The sequence below is a fragment of the Octopus sinensis genome, linkage group LG7 (assembly GCF_006345805.1).
Source record: "Octopus sinensis linkage group LG7, ASM634580v1, whole genome shotgun sequence".
NCBI classification, from domain to species: Eukaryota; Metazoa; Mollusca; class Cephalopoda; order Octopoda; family Octopodidae; genus Octopus; species Octopus sinensis.
Window position 1 is genome coordinate 51,678,151 of NC_043003.1, and position 24,401 is coordinate 51,702,551.

The 24,401-nt window shown below is 36.3% G+C and overlaps 1 protein-coding gene across 4 annotated transcripts in view; it reads right to left on the reverse strand.

The window, feature by feature from the left end:
• Positions 1-24,042, reverse strand: part of LOC115214407 — a 54,124-nt gene extending 30,082 nt beyond the window's left edge. The window contains exons 1-4 of one of the 4 annotated variants that reach the window (XR_005000041.1): positions 21,961-24,041; positions 16,164-16,345; positions 8,076-8,210; positions 4,365-4,381 (exon numbers count right to left, since the gene is read on the reverse strand). Coding sequence is in view for 3 of the 4 variants with exons in the window: in XM_036504762.1 (XP_036360655.1) it covers positions 4,305-4,381; positions 16,164-16,345; positions 21,961-23,906 (2,205 nt within the window). In the remaining variant the exon portion in view is untranslated. Of the gene's footprint in view, positions 1-1,841; positions 2,095-4,293; positions 4,382-8,075; positions 8,211-16,163; positions 16,346-21,960 lie in introns of those variants that run through there. The other 3 variants (XM_036504762.1, XM_036504763.1, XM_029783602.2) reach the window with 3 other exon arrangements.
• Between the last annotated feature and the right edge of the window lie 359 nt (positions 24,043-24,401).

The following is a 24,401-nucleotide window of genomic DNA, read 5'->3' on the forward strand; positions in this document are numbered from 1 at the left end:
GTAGGTAGTAATATGGCAGTGTTGGGGGAGAATTTCTTTAAAAACAGGTGTATAACATGATGACCTGCAAATTTATTCTTAATATGTTTTGGCAGGTTTGAATGCGAATATGCTAATCACAATTGTGCTTTGTCACAGAACAACTTCTTTATGAAGAATGTGTGTTTACTACACACTTGATTCATAAGCACAAGGGACTCTAGGACACCCTGTGTTGACATTGCTGTGTCTTGATCGCCACTGGCAAGGCTAATGAATCTGATAAGAGTTCAAAGCTCTTGTTTATAACTACAGCAAACAAATTGTTCATTGAATTCCTTGTTTTATACTCGTCTCCTCTTCTACCTCATGAGCTTTAGCCTATTATTTTCATCTTTCCACCAAGAAGTGTACTCACTTTAGAAAGAAGTATATAAAATTGTCCATGAGAAAATTCTAATTTACTTCTCTACATTTTTGCGAATATCTCATTAAAATTATTGGAAAATTATTGAAAGAATAACGTAAGGAGATGCAGGCATGGCTCTTTGGCTAGGATGTTCACTTCATAACCATGCCATTTTGGGTTTACTTGGTTCAGTCCCACTTTGCAGTATTTTGAGCAAGTGTCTTCTACTGTAACTCCAGACTGACCTATGCCTTGTGAGTTAATTTGGTAGATGGAAACTGAATGGAAGTGTGTGTGTGTATATATATATATATTATGCAGGTATATCTAAAAAGGGTCCAAATATTAAGGTTGATTTCACCATCATCATCATTGTTTAATATTAGCTCTCTATGCTGGCATGAGTTAGACAGTTATATAGGAGCTGGCCAAGCAAAAGACTGCACCAGATTTCTATGTCTGTTTACAACTGGATGCCCTTCCCCACACAAACTACCCTGCAGAGTGGACTAAGTGGTTTTTACGTGGCACCAGCACAGGTGGTCACCAAGTAACTTGCAAGACAAAGATCCTTTAAGATGGGGGGGGGGCATTAGAAGAGGTGATCTTGTGTCAGAGGATGAAAGGTTAGAGTGTGACAGAGAGACAGAAACAGGTGTCTTGCTGTAGAGGAGGTACAGTTTGTTTACTGTAGTTATAAACAAGATTTGTTCAACTAAAACCTTTTCAATACCAGCCTGGCTGAAACTGCCACTGGCTCTGTAATACAAATGTATTGTTTTCATAAGTTTTGAATTAAAATCTTCCACCAAACCTTAGTCACAATTTATGTTCCTAACACTAGCTTAATGATAACTAAATCATTTCATTAAATTCTTCATTGCATATAAAATTAATTGGAAGAAACACAGGGCATCTCAAAATAAATAAGGTAATGAAAGGGTTAAGGTGGTGCCCCAACATGGCCACAATCCAATGACTGAAACAAGTGAAAGAAAAAAACATGAAAGAATATATAACAAACACTTTGAATAATTTTAACTATCAAAAGGCAGTGTCTGATATGCTAATAATTATTATGTCAAGTTGTTGAATAATGACTTCTAAAATTGGTGAAAAGTGAAATGTTTTAAAGAAGGAGTACAGTTAAATAAACTCCAGCACTTGGTTTTAAACCAGATGATGGATAAAATCTAATATACACAAGTAGACCACAGTGGGATTTGAACTCAGAATGTAAAGAACTGGAAATGAATACCCCCAAAACATCCTGTCCAAGGCTCTCATGATTATATCAGTTTTAGACAGGTACTATATTTATCGAACCTGAAAAGGAAAATTCACCTTGAGAGGATTTGAATTAAGAATGCATGAAGTCACAATAGGTACAAAAAGGCATTGTGTTTGATGATCTGATAAGTGTGTGTGTGTGTGTGAAAATTGACTAGAATAAATCTTGTGATGAAGAAAGAATGAAAAATAAGAAGAATGAAAAATCGAGAGAAAGAGAATCTGTAATAAGATGGAGAAAGAATAAAAAGAAAGGTAGAAAAAAAGCAGGAATCAGAAGAAGGGGAAGGGTTAAAAAGTAGAGGAAGAAGTCCTTACAATAAATCAACAACAGCACCATGCTCAACTTGATTAAATAGTCTTCACATCACACAATACTGTATCTATCAATGAAGGATAGATTTGATAATGTAGTCCTACAAGTAAAGAGAGGAAAGGATGGTGATGATGGGGGTCATTTTTGACTCGAGGTAAAACATCAACATCAAAGTTATAACATTAGGACTGAGAAGTAAAGATCCTTTGCCAGGGGAGGTTTACTGATCAATGGTTGAGTTTATATTTATAAAGTAGTTAAGGGTGATGTCAATGGCACTAAAACGCTATAGTGGAGAGAAAAGTCAAGATTTTATTGTGAAACGTATTGGGTACACTGAGTACAGATGAGTTGAGATACGAAGAAAGGCATTAAAGCAATCAGCCACAGTATGCTAGAAAGAAAGCTGTGCTGATGCATATGAAGGATGATGTTTGGATCAGGAAAGTTAAGTGATCCATGGAGAATGAACATATGGAAGAATAAGAATGCAAAAGATATTGGAAGATATGGTGAAGGCTGATCTTAAGATGCTGGCTTTCATGAAATGACCTGGGAATGTATCGAGTGGTGAAACAACAAGATGAAGTAGACCGGTCTAAACATGGAAAAGCAAATATGACAAAGATGATGATGATGATTTGGGCTTTGTAGAGTATTCACAGCTGCTTGGAACTCAAAAGAAACTTAAGTCCTTTTTATAGTTAGATGCTTTAAATTAAGGTCCCAAATATTTCTAGGTTCACATTATTGTTTGCCCCAAATTAGTCCTGACTCAGCCAATCTATTTTCAAAGATGTTCCAGTCAAAGATGTTCCAGTCTATTATATTTAGGACAACATTATCTAATATTCCTTCCTTTGCTTTAAGACAATAAAGTATAATTTGTAAGAAATTTAGCTGATACCTTTAGCAGTTAATGTGGCTATGTAGGGGCTCCTTCATTTGGTGAGTTCTAGTAAACATGAGAGGTATGAAGTTGAAGGTTACAGATAGAAAATGATGGGGGAATGGACAATTGTAAGGTTCTGCTACATAGAAATAAATAACATTTATAATTTGGTGTTGTTGAACAATATAAAATTGACAGACATGCATCAGAAACAAGGTGAAGGACTTCAATGATAAGGATTTGATCACTAACTCACAAGCACAATACCCCTCTCTGCCTCCTCTAGCACTACAGCAATGGGTTCTACTCTTACCCCTGAACTAGCTAGCTGCATATCCTCTCTACCCATCCACACTGTTATTCTTCTTTTGGTCATCCTTACGATGTCTTACCTTCTAGATCTGTTTCATCCAACCCTTCTACCTCAGAACTGCATCCCCTTTGAAATTCCCACTTCTCCCACGTAATTTTCTTTTCTAGGTTATAGTCAACTTGAACATCAAGTATCTCAATCTCACCTGTCTGCAAAAACCTTAGAAGGTGACAGACATATCTTCTCCCATGGCTGTTGTATTTAATAAAAAAAGGTGGGGAGTGGGGTTAGCTGGAATAACTGAATGTGAGACAAGAAAAATATTGAGGTAAACTGTGGAACTTTGGAAGATGACAAAATTTAAGAAGTAGAAATTAAGAGATTCAAGAAAAGAGCATGTATAATTACAACATGACCACAGGGGACATTTGGGATCATCTATGTATGAGTTCTAGAGGTGTCATATAAGAAAAGAATTCAACCAAGAAGTTTGTATATCACATTTCCTTAAACACCTTTTCTAATATTAAGTGCAACAGTCTTGGTTCAATGTCAAGTCCATTTTGAGAGAGCCAGGTCACCCAGAGACATTGGCCTTTGGGAGATATTGATGTTGGTCACTAAGGAGAAGAGAATCAAAGTGTTAAGAAACACTCTTCAATGACAGTTTTCTTTTTCAGCTTTAGAAACATTGAAAGGAGGGAAATGAAGTGAATGTTAGTGCTGAGAGGAGCAAAGAGGGATGAAGGATGAAGCTACATACTTCTATGTTTTCAAATAGGTGGTTCTGAGTGAGAGAGAGGCAGAGAGAGATCTAGATGGCATGGTTTCAAATTTAAATAGGAACATGTGCTAGTTCAAAATCACATAGTTTGAAGGTAAAGGCGTGGAATGCCTTCAGGGTTTGTGGATATAGTAGTGTTGGAAGTGGAGCATATTTTAGATATAACAACAGGAGATTGTGGAAAGTAGAACTTTCATATGCACTAAAAAGGTAAGTTGAAAGGATTTGGAGGAGTGAGAATAGAACTGGGATGCAAAGCAGATAGGGAGAAAATGCAATAAAAGGCATTAGACTATGACCAAAGTAATACTTTGTTAGAAGTTAGACTGTAACAACAGGACAGCAAGTGTAGTAGTAGATGCCTATAGAGTTTGTTGACATTTTGTTGACAGATAGAACTGGAAAGAGAGAAAGGAAAGAGAAATGAGATACTTGAGCAGTAACAAGATTAAAAATATAAAGAAGACACAAGAAAGTTAGTAAAATTTCATATAATGATGAGATTCATACAATCATAAAATTTCTTAAATCATAATTTCTCCCAGTATTAAGATTTCTCTCAATCATAAGATTTTTTTCCAAATGTAAGATTCCAGACAAATCATATGACTTTATACATCATAAAACTTCATGCAGACAATATAATTTCATGTAATTCTAAGCAAACATAATATTGACTCTATACAATCATAAAATATCTTCCACTAATAACATTTGCCCAATCATAAGAATTCATATAAATCATGTAAATTCATGCAAAGTTTTCATGTAGTCATAAAATTTCATGCAAATCTTAAAATTTCATGCAGCCATAAAATTTAATACAAATCATAAATTTTCGTTTAAATAAAAGATTTCCTGTAGTTATTTCATTTCATACTTAACCATATTTTATGCAATCATAAGATTTAATGCAATCATAAATTTCTAGGATTTCAAGTGATCATGAAATTTGAAACAAATCATGAAATGTTACACAAATCATAGGATTTCATGCAGTTATAAGATTTCATACAAATCATAAAGTATCATGCAAATCATAACAATTCATACAACCATAAGATTTCATGCAAACATAGGATTTTATAGCTTCATATGATTTCATGCAATTATAAAGTAATTTTGTAAAATAATCTTTGATGGAGCAGACACTGATATAAAGTGATCTACAAATTTCAATCTGTGGAATAATACTGCAGTCATCAGGCATTGAAAACAAAACCAAATTCAAATTTATCCAATTTGATGTTGATAAATATTCTTCTAAAAGCCATCAATTTTCTATAAGAATGAACTACCCCCTGGTCCAGGAATTAAACTCACAATCTTATAATTATGGACCCAATCCCCAAACCATTAGGCCATATGTCTTCACACCCAAGTATGTTATTATTAAAATGCATTCCACTAAGTGACAAGAGTATAACGTGTGTATGTGTGTGAGAAAAAGAAAGATTGAGTGAAAGAGACAGTGAAACAATCAAGTATTCAATTGTTCTTAGTAGTCAGAGTCAGTTCATAGGCAAAGTTATTTATGAATTATTGCTTCAAGGACTTGTTGCAAATAATAGCTATTTAACAGGCAATAACTGTATCACATAGTGTTAGAGTTACTGTGAACAAATATTTAACTGTTGAGCAAATATTTTGAGGATCAATTGTTCTAGACTACAGGAGCATGATACCAGTTTAGGTCTTCCATACTTTTAATGGAGTTCACTCTGTTGCAAGTATTCATACCAGAACCCTGCTTCTTTCTTTACCCTCATTGTTAGGTTTGACCCCAGATCAGCACTGCATGAAAAGACCTATGATCAAAGATATTCCAGTGGTGATTGAATCATCTTTTATGATAAGTTTATCTACAGCAACATTATCCAATATATGTGGTTCCTTTTTTATGATGGTAGGGTGTGATCTGAGAGCTATTTGGCTGCTATGCTCTTTCTAATAGGTCAAGCAAATGCTTAGAAGTTCCCTAATTTGTTTGACCTTGTTCATGTTTTCCCTACTATTTCAGACTTGGAGATGTTCAGTCCAAGCATTGAGCACATGGTCGTCACCAATCAGTAAAAGCCTGTAAAATTCATAGACTTCCTCCTCCAAACTATCTTATAAATAAAAATGTATAAATTCTAGTATCTTGCAGAGATTCTGATTCAAGTACCAAAGTTTCTATGTGACACATTGTATGTGTCCCACTTGAAATGTGCTTGAGGGGCTCTTTGTACACTACTGAAGTGAAATATTATTTTCATCATGCACTGAGCTGAGCTGAGACCCCCTTTGGTCATGACTGGCCATGGGATTGCACCTAGAAAGTTACCCTCCCAGGTACAAGTCCGGGCAAGGTTGTTTAGGGAAGACCAACAGTTGCTCATGCATGCCAGCCTCCCCTCTCCATGACATTAGTGTTATCCAAGGAAAAGGCAAAGGCTGATATAGCTTGGCACCTGTGACGTCGCTACTCATTTCTACAGCTGAGTGAACTGGAGCAACGTGAAATAAAGTGTCTTGCTCAAGAACACAACACGCAGCCCGGTCTTGGATTCTAACTCACAACCTCACGATTGTAAGCTCGACGCTCTAACCACTGAGCCATGCGCCTTCACTTCCTCATGCACAATGATAGTTAAAATGTTGAATAAATCACACCATAAAAATGAGGTTAATAGTCTGATGAATCATTACAATTCTAGATGTATAATGTTTTTTTATCTGCAGGGATGGAAAGTGAAGACAGTAATTATATTTGAACAAATCTGAATAATTTAATTTTTGGTTCCAGATGTTGTTTAATGAAATAAAGGAATATTGATTTCTCATATGAGCATAAGTCACAAATCTCAGGTCAAGAGAAGAGAAAGGTATAATCATTTAAATCAACCCCAGGACCTGATTGTTACTTATTTTACCAACTTAAATAAGAATAAAAGAAAAAACATAACTGCAGCAAAATGTAAAAAGTTGGAACTAAATGCAGCATGGGATTCTGTCAGCCACATTACTGATTCTGCCAATCCAATGTCTCAATAATTTGTTTTGTGAAATATTTTTATCATCAGCATCATTGTCTAATATCCACTTTTCCATGCTTGCATGGGTTAGATGGAATTTATTAAGGCGGATTTTACATAGCCAGTTGTCCTTCCTGTCACCAATCCTCAACTATTACTGAGCAAGGTAATATTTCCCCATGATCACACACGTTTTTCAAAGAAGACTTCAGAGAAACAAACAATATCGCTTCTATGATGGTGATGTTCATTTACAATCACATGATGTCAAGATGTATGCATGCATACATACATACATACATACATACATACATAAAAAAATAAATATATATATGATATAATAAATGAAAGCAGTCCTATTATAAGGAATTTCATCTGTCTTTTTGAAGAGACTTGTATACATAGATACGAATTGTTTATAAATCAAATAATGTATATCAGTCAAAACAAATTGTTGGCTTTATTTGTTTTTTTTTAATTGGTTATGTTATGTGTCATGTTATATTATATTATATTTTATAGTATAATATATTATATAATATGATGTAATAAATTGTTAGATTGTCAATTGTTATTTCTCTACTTAATTTTATTATATAAATATATATATGTAACAAGCTTCTTTCAGATTCTTTCTACCAAAGCCACTCACAAAACTTTAGCCAGCCCAGAGCTATAGAAGACACTTGGCCAATATGTCATGCAGTGGGATTAAACCCAGAAACAAACGGATGAGAAACAAACTTTTAACCACACAGCCAAGCCTGCAGCTGTTATTGATTTAATAACTAAGGTGGGAAAATCCTTCTTCGATCTAACTTATCAACAACTAACACTGTTAATGCAATAGATCAACTTTTACAGAAATATTATCAATAAAACAAACACCAAACTTGTACTAGGATTGACAAAACTCCACCTCTACAATAACCTTTGCCCTTGGGTGACTAGTATAGGTTTAAGGGAGACATAAACAGAAAAAAATGGCCACGAATCACTGCAGTATATCAATTCAGAAATGAGTGATAGAAACATTTTTTTAAAAAAGCTAAAAAGTGAGTCTATAAATGCTCACACAAACACCAAGAAAAAGCAGCAAGTTCTCCCTCAAACAACATCCACTTTCCATGCTGGTATGGCTTGTATAAAGTTTAGTGGGGCAGATCTTTTACAATTGGATGTCCTTCTTGTCATCAACCCTTACCTGTTTCTAAGCTAAGTAATATTTCCCAAAGACCAGATATGATTCACAGAACATTGGATATGAGTAACATTTATTTACTATAACCACACATTATCAAGCCAAGAAGATGCAAACACTCTCACATTAACACGCACAGTACTCTGGAATAGGTCGTTAATTTGATTTCAATGAACTCAGAATCTCCAATGTAATGTCATTGTTCCTGCTCATTGCTAAACATTTATAGAATGTAGGGGTTGACATACCAGCAGTTGCATTGCCCAACAGGCAGTGAACTATGAATTCACAATGACATTCCATATATCAAGTGTTCAGTTTCGACTTTGCATGACTCATTATTGCAGATTCATGAAAGAAACAAGCTACAGGAAAATATACCCCATAAACAATAATAATATTTTCTCATTGTTCATCAATATCTGCAGATGTACAGCTTCAAAATATGTCTATTCACCATTAACCACAGCATACTGAACCCGCTAAGCAAAGGGTCTTCACCATAAATAAGTCTTCTGGCCAATAAAGAATGTCATTTCCACAAGAATCAAAGGAGCAGAGGCTCCAGTAGATGAAAAGTGGAGCAAGAAACAACTGTTAGATGATAATAAATAATGGCAGATATGTTTGCAATTGACATCTTGTAATTGCAGACATATGGTTATGAAGTCTGCTTTTCAACTATATGGTTTCAGATTCAATCCTACTCTGTGGCCTCTTGGGCAATTACCTTCTATTATAGCTCAGGGTTGACCAAAGTCTTGTGAGTGGATTTAGTAGACAGAAACTGAAAAAAGCCCACCACATATGTGTATGAGTGTATGGGTGTGTGTGTGTGTGTGTGGTTTAACATCTGCCTTCCATGCTGGCATGGGTTGGAAATAAATATATATATATATATATATATATATATATATATATATATAATATATGTACATATAAGTTAATTAGAGGATATATTAACCTCTTAAAGGGATGATTACATCCAATAAAATGCTGGTTCTATGCCTAATATTTTGGGGTAATAAAATTTCCCTACATCAATAGGTATATATTAAGCATATAATCAGTAATCAATTGACAGAAAAAAAAGAAAATGGAGGGTTGAAAGTTAATAATTATTTATTTATATATTGATAATTCTTACTTCCTACAGCTGTTTCCATTTGCGCTCATTAAATAAATTACAAATTTATACTTTAAATTTGCATTTATAAGATATGAGCAAAATATCAAGAAAAAAGATAAATATTAAAAGATTACATGTTGACTTCTTAGTTCATACCAGTAGACTGATGATATTTTGCTCATATCTTATAAATGCAAATTTAAAGCATAAATTTATAATTTATAATGGAAATAGCTATAAGAAGAAAGAATTATCAATTTATTAATAAATAATTATTAACTTTCAACTTTCCATTTTCTTTTCTTCTAATAATTGAATACTGATTATGTATATCTACATTAGCTGGCCCTGTACCATAAAAAAATGATGGCTAATTGGCATATTTTATATATAAATAAGGATGGTAAATCAAATTAATACACTTGTCAATGTTATCTAGTGGTTGTCTTTTGAGATGTAACAACAATCATCGTTTGTTACTGAAAGAATGCTGATTCACACATACAAACATTCACATACTTCCCTTGTACATGCACATACATACACACATATACTCACTTGAAGTTTAAACACTGTTTGATGTTTTTTTTTCAGCATTGAATGTTCATCATCCCAATTCCATTGCTTGCATGCACGCGTGCAAACACACACACAAACATTCACATACCTCCGTTTTACATACACACATACATATTCTCACAGAGTTAAAACGCTTCCACTACCAGCTTGCCATCATCCCTTCCTTCTTTATTCATCTATCACCCCTTCCCTTCTTGTTCATTCATATGTTGTGATGGAGAAAAACACAAGGGTATTATTATAGTATATATATATATATATATATATATATATATACATGTGATACCTGTGCTGGTGGCACGTAAAAAGCACCATCCAAACGTGGCCACTGCCAGCCTCGTCTGGCATATAAAAAGCACCCACTACACTCACGGAGTGGTTGGCGTTAGGAAGAGCATCCAGCTGTAGAAACACTGCCAGATCAGACTGGAGCCTGGTGCAGCCTCCCGGCTTCCCAGACCCCGGTTGAACCGTCCAACCCATGCTAGCACGGAAAACGGACATTAAATGATGATGATGATGATATATATATATGTATACCAACATATACGTGTGTGTATGTGCATGCATGGGTGTATTTGTGTCTCTTTGTTTTGACACTGTGTACTAGTTATAAACAAATGTCACTATTTTACAAGCAGTACCATTTATTTCTTATCTTTCTGAAAACATATCTAGCCATGAGGAAATATTACCTTGCTTGGAAACAGGTAAGGGTTGGTGACAGGAAGGGCATCCAGTCATAGAAAATCTGTCTCAGTGGCTTCTGTCCTGTTCATGCAGGCATGGAAAAGTGAATGTTAAAATGATGATGATGATGATGAATAGCCCTTTCAGGGATAATTTTCTCCAAGCCAATTTCTGGGTAAAACTGTCTACTTTTCTTATGACCTTGTTCCAGTTGCTTTCCACTGGCAAGTCTGACACAAACAAAATTCCCATACATTTTGACAAGGGTATCAGTCCTGTGACCCACAATGTTAACTGGCATAAATTAATTAGCCTTCCTGGATGTTACGCTACAAGCCCACCAAACTGTACTTTAATAAAGTACTACTCATAACTGACCTCCTAGCTGAAACTTCTTAAAACTCTGTGATATTCATGTGAAACTTCACCTGTTTTAAAAAAATGACATGGTAAAGATACAAAAGAAATTCAGCAAACACACTACTAGATGACACATAATAAGCCAGATATGTCAGGTGAACAATACATAAATAATCAATATAGCAATACTAGATAACTATGATTTAGGGTTGAAATAAGCAGAAAAGCCAAGGAATTTCACTGACTTAATTACTGAATTAAAAACATCACAGCAGTTATGATACATTTTCATGCTTCCATTTATATTTGATGTGATTGGAATGATGCACAAGCACTTCAGTCAAAACATTCAGAGATTGCAATAATCTCAATATAATAACAATACCAAGGTCTGCAAATATTGTTGAGGGATTCTCATATGGTATTTGTCAACCTTGAATAATTCTTAGAATGTGTTCTAAAATGTACTTAATTCTTTTTGATGTAAGAAAGAAAACACTTGATGAATTATTGAAGTCAATGGTCATAATATTGGTTTTAAATTTTGGTACAAGGCCAGCAATTTGGGGGAAGGGGTTAAGTTGATTACACTGACCCCAGTACTCAACTGGTAATCGTTTTATATGTCCCAAAAGGATGAAAGGCAAAGCTGACTTTGGCAGAATTTGAACTCAGAATGTAAAGCTGCAAAGCATTCTGAAGAAATGCCACTAAGCACTTTGCCTGGTACAGTAACGCTTCTGCTAACTCACTGTCTTGAATACTACTACTACTACTACTACTACTACTACTACTAATAATAATAATAATAATAATAATAATTAAAAAAAAATGGTGACAAGTAGAGAAAAGCTTGTCAGGACAGAAGGTACATGGTTGCCATGTGGTGAAATGATGAAGGCAATTCAACCCTAATCCAGCCATAAATATTAGAAGTAGATGGAATTAAGCACAATGACATGAAGAAAAAGATTAAAAGAGTGTACCTGCAGTGAATGAGAAAAATATTGGCTTCAAAGATGAATACTAGAAACATAAATTCAGTGATAAACTCACACGCAGTCACAGCAGTTCGGTATGGTGCTGGAATCAAGAAGTGGACCAAGGAAGAGCTAAAGGAGATGGCTCCTAAAGATGCATTGAGCCCATCATCTACATCCAGATACTAATCACCTATACATGAAGAGAGCGAATGGAGGAAGAGGACTGATAAGTGTGGAACTCTGCATACGTGTCAAACTTGAGAGTTTAATGAGATACCAAGCCCAAAATAAGGAAACCTTGCTAGTGTCAGTTAGGAACGAGGGAGTATTGAAAGCAGAGAAAAAAGGTAAAACAAAAGAAAAAGTGCAAAAAGCACATGAAGAAGAATTACGCAACAAGGGACTACACTATCAATTTCATGTAGCCACAACAGAAGTTACTGGAAAAAATAGGTGGGATTGACTGAAGAAATGAACATTAAAAAAGAGACCAAGAGCATTATACTGGCAGTGCAAGACCAAGCTTTGGCCACAAACTAGAGGGTCAACCTTTGGAATGAGCAAGTGTCTCTGCTGTTTCACATCTGTAATAGGGTGGATGAAACCATTGCCCATATCACGAACAAGTGCCCTAGATTTGCCCCAAACCACTATAAGTCATGGCAACATGATCAGGTAGCAAAAGTGTTACATTGGAAACTGTGCAAAAAGGAGAGGCTAGAGAGAGGCAAGACATGGTATGAGTACAAACCGCAGAGAGTGGTGGAGTTGGAGACTAGCAAAATCCTCTGGGATTTCCCAATCCAAATACATCAGGTGCTATAGCATTAACTGACTAGACCTAGTGGTGGTTGATAAGATGTTCCACATGTGCTATATAGCTGATGTTGCATGTCCCTTTGACCCATGAATAGTCAAGAATGAAGGTGAAAAAATCGATAAATACAATCCTCTTAAGTACGAAATAGCCTGGCTATGGAAAATGAAGAAGGTGAAGATAGTGCCAATTATTGTTGGGACTTTGGAGACAATATCAGAAGATATCAAGAGGAATATAAAGGAAATTGAAATAGAGTGCCCAGTAGAACTGTTACAAAAGGTTTGCCTCTTTGGCATGGTCAGAATAATCATGAAAGTATTAGATAGCTAAAAAGAACAGATACCATGGTACCTAAGCTACAAGTAGAAAGCCCACTAAACATGCAAGACTCCAGGAGTTCCAACAAAACCTGTGATAAAAAGAAACGATAATAATAATAAATGCCCTGGTGCAGTACCAGGCACTGGCTCTCATGGCTTCTGATCTTAATTGATAGCAAGTGTTATTATGTACATGTTTTGTTTTAGTATAAAAAAGATGGGCTACAGCAAATATTGTACTCAATACCACAGATTTGCTTGTCAGTTGCTTGATCTTAACCAGTTGAGCATGTCCCTTAGTGGCTGACAATATGTGCATCTTTGACCATGAGCAGAAGTAGTGGGGGAGCATCATAGCCATATGTTGAGAGGAATTTGGTGGGGTTTGAATAATTCACCTTTGAAAGTATGAGTGTTTTATTCCATATCTTTAAACAACCCTTATTCAGGAACCTTTTGAGCAGGATGGGCTACTGCAAGATCATGCACAGTTTATCTTGATGTAAAATCACCATGTCGTGCACATATGGTTGTGATGCATGTGCCTGGTGTACTCTTATAAGACTGTAGTCATGATGGGTATATAGGGCTTCATATATTTATACTCCAGTGTCACTTTGATGGCATGTACTGTTCTCTCAATAATAATAATAATAATCCTTTCTACTGTAGGCACAAACCCTAAAATTTTGGCAGAGAGGGCTATTTGATTATATCGACCCCAAGTACTTAATGTACTTTATTGACCCTGATAGGATGAAAGGCAAAGTTGACCTCAGCATAATTTGAACTCAGAAATAAAGACATCAGAAAGGCTACTAAGCATTTTGTCTGGAGCAGAAACTGATTCTACCATCCCATTACCTTAACAGTAATAAAAATGATAGTTTCTGATTGAGGTACAAGGCCAGCAATTTTGAGGGAGGTGGTTAGTTGATACCATCAATCCCCATATCAAACAGGAACTTTATTCTATCAACCCTGAAAGGATGGAAGGCAAAGTTAACCTTGGCAGGATTTGAAGTCCGATTGTAAAAGTATACTTCTAAATACGTCTAGGCATTTTATATGATACTGGAATAACTCTGCCAAACTAATAATTTCTAAAAAAGGCACAAAGTTACAAACTTTGGGAGAAGTCATAGTGAATTAAAATGACCTTGTGCTTGCCTGCTACTTAGTTTTATTGAAGATAGCAAAATCTGGACTAAGAATATAAGGAAACATAACTAAATATTACAAGACATTAGTCTGTCATCCTACGAATCAGCTAATCCATGGCCCTTTATGCTAATAATAATTTTTACTTTTTGGCTACAAGGGCTTAGGAAGTTCAAGGATGAAATACAAAAGCAGTGGAGGACTCACATCAAGTAATAGAGTGAAATCAATAACATAAAGAACAGTAAAACAAGAAAGAACCTTGAAATGGCTGACAACTATATTTGGGGTACTCCACACAAAACTCCAGATTATTTCAAATGTCAAAAGCAAAACTTTTTCCTGGTTCATGCCACAGCCTGAGTAGTCCCATTTAATCACATCAATTTCACCACTCTCCCTCGTTTTTCATAAAATTTACTAGAGACCACACCATCCATTCAACTTTTACTTTCCTCTGCAAACTTCAAGTGGTACTTGATGTGAACTTGACTTGAAGGTAAGAACTTTGTTCTCTAACCTTTCAAAGTACATTCATGACACAACTCCCTTTGCCAATACCCTCAGGCACAAGAAGACATCAACACTCCCTTCCTTGCCAAAATAAGGCAGTTGTTTGATCTTCACAATAAACTTGTTTGATAGCCAGATCAGTCCTAAATATAATAACAACTGCACAAAAATCTAAATAATAATATTTCTAAACCATATTCTTTTATTCTTTTACTTGTTTCAATCTTCTGACTGAAACCATGCTGGAGCACCACCTTTACATGAACATAGGAAGGGCATCCAGCTGTAGAAACACTGCCAAATCAGACTGGAGCCTGGTGCAGCCTCCATGGCTTACCAGACCCCGGTCGAACCGTCCAACCCATGCTAGCATGGAGAACGGACGTTAAATGATGATGATGATGATGATGATGATGATGATATCGACCCCAGGACTTTGTAAGCCTAGTACTTATTCAATTGGTCTCTTTTTCCAAACCACTAAGTTTCAGGGACGTAAACACACCATCATCGGTTGTGAAGTGATGGTGGGGGACAAACATGGACACACAAACACACACACATGTAGGCTTCTTTCAGTTTCTATCTACCAAATCCACTCACAAGGCTTTGGTTGGCCCGAGGCTATAGTAGAAGACACTTGCCCAAGATGCCACACAGTAGGACTGAACCTAGAGCCATATGGTTGATAAGCAAGCTACTTACCACACAGCCATGCCTGCGCTTGTGATTGCAAATTTTGTGAGAGAGTATAGTCAATTATCTCAACCTCAGTACTTAACTATATTTTATTTTATTGACTTTTTTATTTTATTTTATTGATTTTATTTGAAATCAAATTCTATGATTGACATCTGTGCTAGTGGAGCACTAAGAGCTCCATCCGAGCGTGATCATTTGCCAGAGCAACTGACTAGCTTCTGTGCTGGTGGCACATAAAAAGCACAATTCGAGCGTGATCATTACCAGCGTCGGTTTACTGGCACTTGTGCCGGTGTCACGTGAAAGAACATTTGAGCGAGGTCATTACTAGTGCCGCTGGACTAGCTCCTGTGCAGGTGGCACATAAAAAACACCATTTGAGCGTGGTTTTTGCCAGTACCACCTGACTGGCCCTTGTGCCAGTGACACGTAAAAGCACCTATACACTCTCGGAGTGGTTGGCGTTAGGAAGGGCATCCAGCTGTAGAAACTCTGCCAGATCAGATTGGAGCCTGGTGCAGCCATCTGGTTCACCAGTCCTCAGTCAAATCGTCCAATCCATGCTAGCATGGAAAGTGGACGGTTAAACGATGATGATGATGATGACTCTGGAATGAAGAAATGCAAAATTGACCTCAGTGGGATTTGAACTCTAAATGAAAATAACAACATAAAAAAGTGTTTTTTTTTTATCTTGGAGCATACCTGATTCAGCCCTCCTGACCTCTGATCTTATAAGACCCTGTGATGGATATTTTTTCTTGCGCATCCGTGAAAAGCTTTTCCGCAATTTGTTTGCTTTATTGACGCTGAATGTTGATAAAGATCTCCTCATGTTGGACAGCTGTGGTACTATATTCAAATCGCGTCTCCATACAGATCTTGAACTGTAGACAACAATAACAATAGCAGTTACAATAATGATTACAAACAGAAACAAAAGAGATCAAATTTGGGGAGAGAAGGATATACTCAATTGAAAAGCAAAGTCAACTTCAGTGGGATCTGAAGTCCAGTGTAAAGGTATACAGCTTAATACTACAAAATGTTTTATCTGTCACTTTTCTAATTATACCTATCCACCAGTATTAATTATAATTTTTAATTTAGACATAAAGCCAGGAACTTTGGGCGAGAGATAAGCTGATTAAATTGACCGGTCAATTTAATTAATTATTCTTCATAAGTACTTTTACTTTACCAGCCCCAGAAGGATTTGACCTCAGAACATGCAGATTATAGAATCAGAGCAAATACTGCAAGCAGTATAGGTATGACAAGAATGATTAGATAAAGAATAATGGAAAATAACATATATGCTGGAGTATAAGACCACCTAGTAGCCTTAAAAAATACCCATCAGAATAGGAGAGGCAATGGGGAATATACTCCTGATGTAAAATGTAAACCTTAAATTTTGTATTGTTAAATATGAATAATGGTTGATGATAGACTAAACTCTACCTTGCTAATTACTGACACATCTTATGCACCAAGTCATATTTTACACTGATTATATATATATATATATATATATATATATAAAGGCCTGCCATGAGTGAAATCCCCAGAAACGTGGTATTGTGCATAGAGAATTTGTCTCCAAGGGCCAGACCACCAACTGGGAGATCTACTGCAACACTTTGAAGTGTTTGAGGGAGGACATTTGGTAAAAGCAACCAGACCTGTGGAGTGCAAAGAATTGGATTTTGCACGACAACAATGCATCCCATCACTGATCTCTCCTCACTTGTGAGTTTTTGCCAAAAACAACATGGTATTGCTTCTGCACCCACCCATATATATATAACAATTGCAGCGTGGAAGGTGTTTATAAGCCATTTAAGAAACACACAAAACCGTTAGATTCACTTCAGCATTTAAATTTAATTTGTCAAAATATTTTCGTCGCTTTGAGACCGTGACCTGTTCACTGACAAAGCTTCATGCTGCACGAAGCTTTGTCAGTGAACAGATCACGGTCTCAAAGCGACGAAAATATTTTGACAAATTAAATTTAAATGCTGAAGTGAATCTAACGGTTTTGTGTGTTTCTTAAATGGCTTATAAACACCTTCCACGCTGCAATTGTTTTCGTTCCAGCACACAATCTTAGATCATGTCACTCGCTATGCAAGTACATCTCTGTAATATATATATATATATATATATATATATATATATAGAGAGAGAGAGAGAGAGAGAGAGCAATAAGAAAATGGAAGGGATGAATATACATACATGTATAACATATTATGCTTTACATATAAAATATATAAAGATACCAGTAATTATTAAAATATATAACATACAGGAATAGAAATTGGGAAAATATATAACAGCTGTTTCAGCCAAGATGCAAAAATACCTCATTCTACCTTTATCCCTCCAGTAGACTGAAGTAATTAGTAGATGCACACACACACATACATGTATATGGTAAGAGAAAAAAGACTCTTTATAAGTTGATAGTTATTGTTGTTGCTTAGCTCCAGGCTAGCCCTGACTGAGCAAAATTATAATCAAAACTATTTTGGACATGACTATCATGACTTTTTCTTTATCAAAGATAACCATGTCTAACAAATCCTCTTTTAGCACAACCATTTTGGTGCCACCTATTTGGAGATGGTGATTCAATGCTGTCATCAGATGTATTAATGTTTCATTTGTTCTCTCTCTCTCTCTCTTTCTCACTCTGTTTTGTGTATCTAGTTATGCTTGTATGTATGTGTAATCTCTCTCTCTTTCTATCAATCTAGCTGTATGAGGTGGTATCAAAAAGTTCCCAGGTTAGTTCTGTAGCACACCAACAGATGGCAGCACATGGTTGTATGCACAGCAAGAGCTAGCAGAGACCTTCATGAGGCACTGTGCAGAGTAACATCACTGTTTACTTTGCAAGTTGTGAAATTTGTGTTTTTATGATCACGTGTATGATGTAGTCTGTGATTTTGTCATGGACAGAAAGAGCCAACATGAAATTTTGTGTTAAATTTGGGAAGTCTGCTAAAGAGACATTGAGCATGCTTTGGCAAGCTTATGGCGATGAGGTAATGGGTCATACATAATCTTTCAAGTGATATGGGCACTTCAAAAGTGAAAGAACATCCCAGAAAAACGATGAGCAATCTGGAAGGCCTGCCACAAGTGAAATCCCCAGAAACGTGGTATTGTGCATAGAGAATTTGTTTCCAAGGGCCAGACCATCAACTGGGAGTTCTACTGCAACACTTTGAAGTGTTTGAGGGAGGACATTTGGTAAAAGCAACTAGACCTGTGGAGTGCAAAGAATTGGATTTTGCACAACGACAATGCATCCCATCACTGATCTCTCCTCACTTGTGAGTTTTTGCCAAAAACAACATGGTATTGCTTCTGCACCCAACCATTTTTACCAGATATAGCACCTACAAAATTCTATCTCTTCCCCAAAATGAAAATGTAGCTCAAAGGTTGCTGTTTTAACACTGTAGTCAAGACCCAGAGCAAATCACAAAAGGCCCTTGACTCGCTTACAGAAAACAACTTACAAACCAGATTCCAAAAGTGGCAGGAATGCTGGGACTGGTGTATCTCTATGCAAGGTGACTATCTCAAAGGCAATGATGTTAAAACTTAAGTAAATAAGGTATTTTTTTTATTAAACATGAAGCCTTGTAACCTATGTTCTAATTGATTTAACTAATTCATCACTTCTCTATCAATGTGTCAAAGGCTTTTTTCATTTTATCTGCTGGGACCATGTGGCAGTCTGAATTACAGGAAATCAAGAGAATGTTAGAATTTCATAGCTTACTCCATAAGTCATAGTCTTTAAAGTTTGTTATGTTGATAGAGAAGTGCTAAAATATACAATCACCAAAACATGTTGATTGTCCAGTCAACCATGCCAAATCATCAGCACATTTGTCTCATTCTGCTGACCTGGAGCTAAGCAGCAATAACAATTAACTTCTACAAAAATCATATACCTGTCCCTATATATACATCAATGTAAAAGATAACTTGGTGTATATGTCCGTAGCTAACAAAGCAGGGGTTAGCCTGTCATCAACCATTACTCATATTTAACATCGGATTAAAGACTTGCATTTTATATCAAGGGATTTGGCTGCTATTTCTAACCGTGTCAACAGTTACATAATGGTTCTCTCATTGTTGCATTTACAAGTTGGTTATAAGTCAGGGATGCAAGAAAATACCAATAACACTTGCAGACCCTCCCAGCCTATAGTTGATGCTTAGTTGGAACACCTGTAGGTCAATGTTTGTAGGTAAAAGTAAAAGCAAAGTGCATATTCCAAGGATAACACCATAATTCTCTTCTCTGCACACCTCTTGTAAAGAGGACAGAGATTTGTGTCAGTTGAGACTGTAGTAAGAGAAAATGGATGGAAGAAAGAAAACCAGTGTTAATGTAAGTGATGGAGACAAGAGTGTCTTTGTATAGTAAGTAGAAAATGTAAAATGGTCACCAACTGTTTCAATGATGAGCATAACAGTGGGTTCAGTCAAATGTACAGCATTGTCACTGAACTCTAGTGAGTATTCCCAACTAACTTAATGAGCAGGTGAGTATTGCAAAAACATGTTTGTCATTAATCCTTTTGTTACCATATTTCTTTTGAATAATACAGCCTTTGCTTCAATTAATTCTTAAAATAATGAAGAATTTAGTAAAATAGCTTTGTCATTATTAAGTTGGTGTTTGGAACCTAAATCAGCACAAAACTTTGAGATTTTGATTCAGATCACTTTAAAAACAAGGCTTGTGTCACACAACTAAAGGCTAGCCTTAGACAGTTTGGTATCAAAAGAGTTAATGTGAACCTCAGACATAATCAACATCAGCATGACACTGTGTGCGACTAGCTGGAGTTTCATAGTACTAGTACAATCCATCTGATAAGCTGCAACACAACTTCCATAAGGCATGTATTGAAGTGTAGCAATAGTAAAAGACAGCTTTTTCTTTTTACTTGCTTCACACATTGGATGGCAGCCACTGCCTTGGAGGGTTTTAATCAAATCATAACCACTACTTATTTTTAGGCTTGTTACTTATTCTATCAGTCATATTTACGAAACTGCTGATGTAAATAAGCCAACACCAGTTGTAAAGCAGTGGTGGAGAACAAACACAAGTCACACACATATATTTGAAGGATTTCCACAGTTGCTATCTACCAAATTCATTCACAAGGCACTGGTCGGCCTGGGGCTATAGCAGAAGAAACTTACTGATGGTGCTACACAGTGGGATTGAACCTGACACCACATGGTTGCAAAGCAAGTTCCTTCACCACCTACCCAGCCTTGGCTGTGTCCTCTTTGTATGGTAGTGTTATTGTCAGTAGCTAAGTAATAGTGGTTTTGTCTATGATATCTGCTAATAATGGTTCTTGTGGAGCCAGGGTCCTAGTGTGTTTTAATATAGTTACCCAAGATCAACACCTATGAGCTCCCACTGTACCTACCTGTCTCACTAGTTGTTGTCCATTGATATAACACCATGCATAGCATTGTTCTCAACACACCGAGAGTAAAGAAAAAAAGAGCAGACAACTAAAAGGCAGTTATCTGTATGGAAAATTGTGTAGATGTAGTGGGTGTCAAGTAGTTATGGTGCATACAAGTTAACATGTGAACAACCCTCTAGTTTAGTCATTCTTAAGTGAAAGTCCCTCTCCTTCAGTATTTCTCATAAAGGACTGTGAGAATTAAAAAGAGGATGGGCAAATTACTGTGATTAATAAAATCAAAATGGTTTTACACTTTTTCGGTTTGTTTGATACCATGGTGAAGGAAGAACTGCATGGATGCAAACTATTTTGTCTTTCCATCAATAAAGAGTGGGGGAGGGTGGGGAATTTCACCAATAATTTGTAGGGGAGCTGGTAGTTGACAGTTTAAGAACTATTTCTCAAGTTAATCCATCTTTGCAGCTGCACCTCCCAAAAATACTATTAAAAATACTATTAGGGAGGATTTTCAACATTGATACAAGATGATGTTCCAGCATTGCCTTTCCCACCGCCTCCTTTTAAGAGGGGGAAGTGTGCTGATCCCAAAACTTATATCACATGAAATGGCATAAACAAACATTAGTAATGCTTTCTTGACACAAGACCACATAAGTTGGGGGATGGGTATAGTACTTGATTAGTATTATAATTATAATCTAATAAGGATAAAAGACAAAGTTAACAAATTTAATGGGATTTGAATTTAGAACAGTGTTTCTCAACCATTTTTTACCTATAGACCCCTTTGATTCTTGTTTCATTCAAATAGACCCTCAAAATCACACATTTTATAATTAAATATTAGGAATTGTATTTAAAAATTGATAAAATATTTAGTGTATTGTAATAGTATATAACAAATTAATTGCACATAAATTTCAACGACAAAATCTTATATGGTCCTCCAAAGGTCATGTGGACCTCAACAGAGAACCACTTATCTAAAATAACAATAATAATAACAATGTCAATACCTCATATGGTGTTGAGCGGAATCTCTCAAACAGTCCATACTTTGAAAACGGAGGTGGTAAGTTTCCATATAAAAATACGTTTCCTCAAATAGTTCTTCAGCATCCAAGGCTATCCGTTCAACTGGAGAAGTAAAGTCAGTTGGCAAGACAGTATCCTGTTTAAGATCTAGAACCATTTTATATCGACTAGGAATTTCAATACACACTTGATTTGAAAATGTCGATTCTGTTTGGCTATCTTTTGTGTTAGACACAACCACAACTGTGTCTCGAACAAAATTTTCCAAAGTTAGCACTGTGTCTGCACTTACTGTTGGGTAGAAATCCCCGGCTTCTACATCCAATGGTAATTTTGGCCGACGGTAGAATAATTCAGACACGAACCATCTTTCTCTGTCTTCGTTTGCAATCATTTCAATTAAATCAATTTCTAAATCCACAGGTATCTTCAGTTTCTCATATTTTCCACGAGAATTTAGTTTCTCACATCTTAGCACTTTACATTCCATTTTATAATCGCCACCTCCGAATTTATAGACAACGGTCTGGAAGTTTGGAATTCGGATTATATCTCCTTTATTCAAACTAATTGGTTTCGGAAAGTCAGTGGCCACATCTTCCAATACCTGCAGCTCACAGCCAGCCTTGCAAATACTTAATTCAGAGACATTCCGAAATCTCCGTGGTAATGCAGAGAAACTTTTATAAAGATTAGGTCCAATTATGAAAAATCTGTCTTCCGTGCGCGCAAGAATTTTATCGATATGTTCCACTCTTCGAACAACTATTTGTGACTTTGGTTTAAGATAAGTGGCGAATTCAGAAGGAAGGTCGGGGTAAGATACAATTTGGGCTAAGACTGGGAAGAAAATTAGTGGTCGAGTATGTTCCGATGCCACTTCCCATAATGTACGACGGGCTTTGTAATTTTTGGGATGTTCATAATCTGGAATGGATATACATTTAACAAGCATGTCAGAACTAAGAGGAATGAGCCACCTTACGTCTGATTCGCCATTCCGTGTGGGATCAGCATCAACAGTATCAGTAGGGTCACTAGTATGATAAACCTGGACAAAAATCTCAGGAATGTCCATATAAATAATATTCCTTCCAGATAATTTCGCAGAACGAAAACTATTCCGTTGATTAGCGAAATATGATTCAGACATGTCGATCGAATCGTCGTTGAAAAATGGGTCGTCTGTGAATACTTTCGAGGGGGAATCAATTCCCACACGTACGATGCTGTCTTGGTAATTACTGTGATCAACCAATTCATCAGCTTGCCAAAGATATCTGGGCATGCGATTCGCTTCCAGAAGTTGTTCCACAGTGTAAGTGGTATTCGAATCAACAACGTAAGAAAAATCACCCTTACATGACCATGGCAGTTCCATAATTCGACCGTCTTGGTGTTGGCATTGTAAATATTTCCCGAAATATCCATCGCGAACGATTTTCAGAAACTTGAATGTATCTCCAGCCTCAAAATTGTTTTTCTGTATTTCTCCAATGAAACTCTGTTGCGAGAAGCACGACGAACAGTTCGCTTTAAATAATGGCGGTGATACCTTTATTAAATCATTTATCGTCTCGTAGATCGCGTCCGGCTCTTGTTCGTCATGTGGAGGTGAAAGAACAACGTACCGTGCTGGATAGTCTATAGGTACTTCAATAGTATCGTGGTCCGTGACCGGAGTCTTGGCCGACGGATCACAGTGCGTGTCCCACTCGCATTCATCGTCTGCCTTACAAGGTGTCAACAACACTCTGGGGATAACAGTTTTATACAAACGCAGCCACTGACCTTCTTCGACAGCAGGAGTCGTCTGGCAGTTACCTGGTGACACAACAAATACAGTTTGTGGAAGATCAAAATTGTCCAGGAAACTTTTCAGTGTAAACAGCTCGTTGTCTTGTAACGACTCATCCGAGTCCGCCATTTTTCTTGTTTCAACTTATCTAGTCAAGTTTTTTTTTCGTTCTCTTTTTTTTTAGGTGTTTCTTTTTTTCACCTGCCGTACCTGACGTTAGAGCTGACTGACAGAACAACTCGCGCTATGGATGGCCACTACGGCAATAATCAACAAGTGTTAGCCTTATTTTCACAGGTGTATTGTTTGTCAGCCGGCAAACCTACTCGTCGGCCTATTTCTCTACCCTGTGTAACTATTTATCTATTTGACGAACCATTTGTCAGGTTGACTTGCAATAAATAGCAGTGGCCTAGAGAATTTTCACAACTAAACCCTATATAATAATCACATCCTTACATTACCTGTATGTATAAGAAATATATATTTATATATCCCCGTCTATGACACACACACACGTACATGCATATTTACACATGTAATATACATACAGAAATAAGGTTAAGCATACACATGCCTATGTATAATAGTATTATATATGTATACACACGAATATATCCAGCC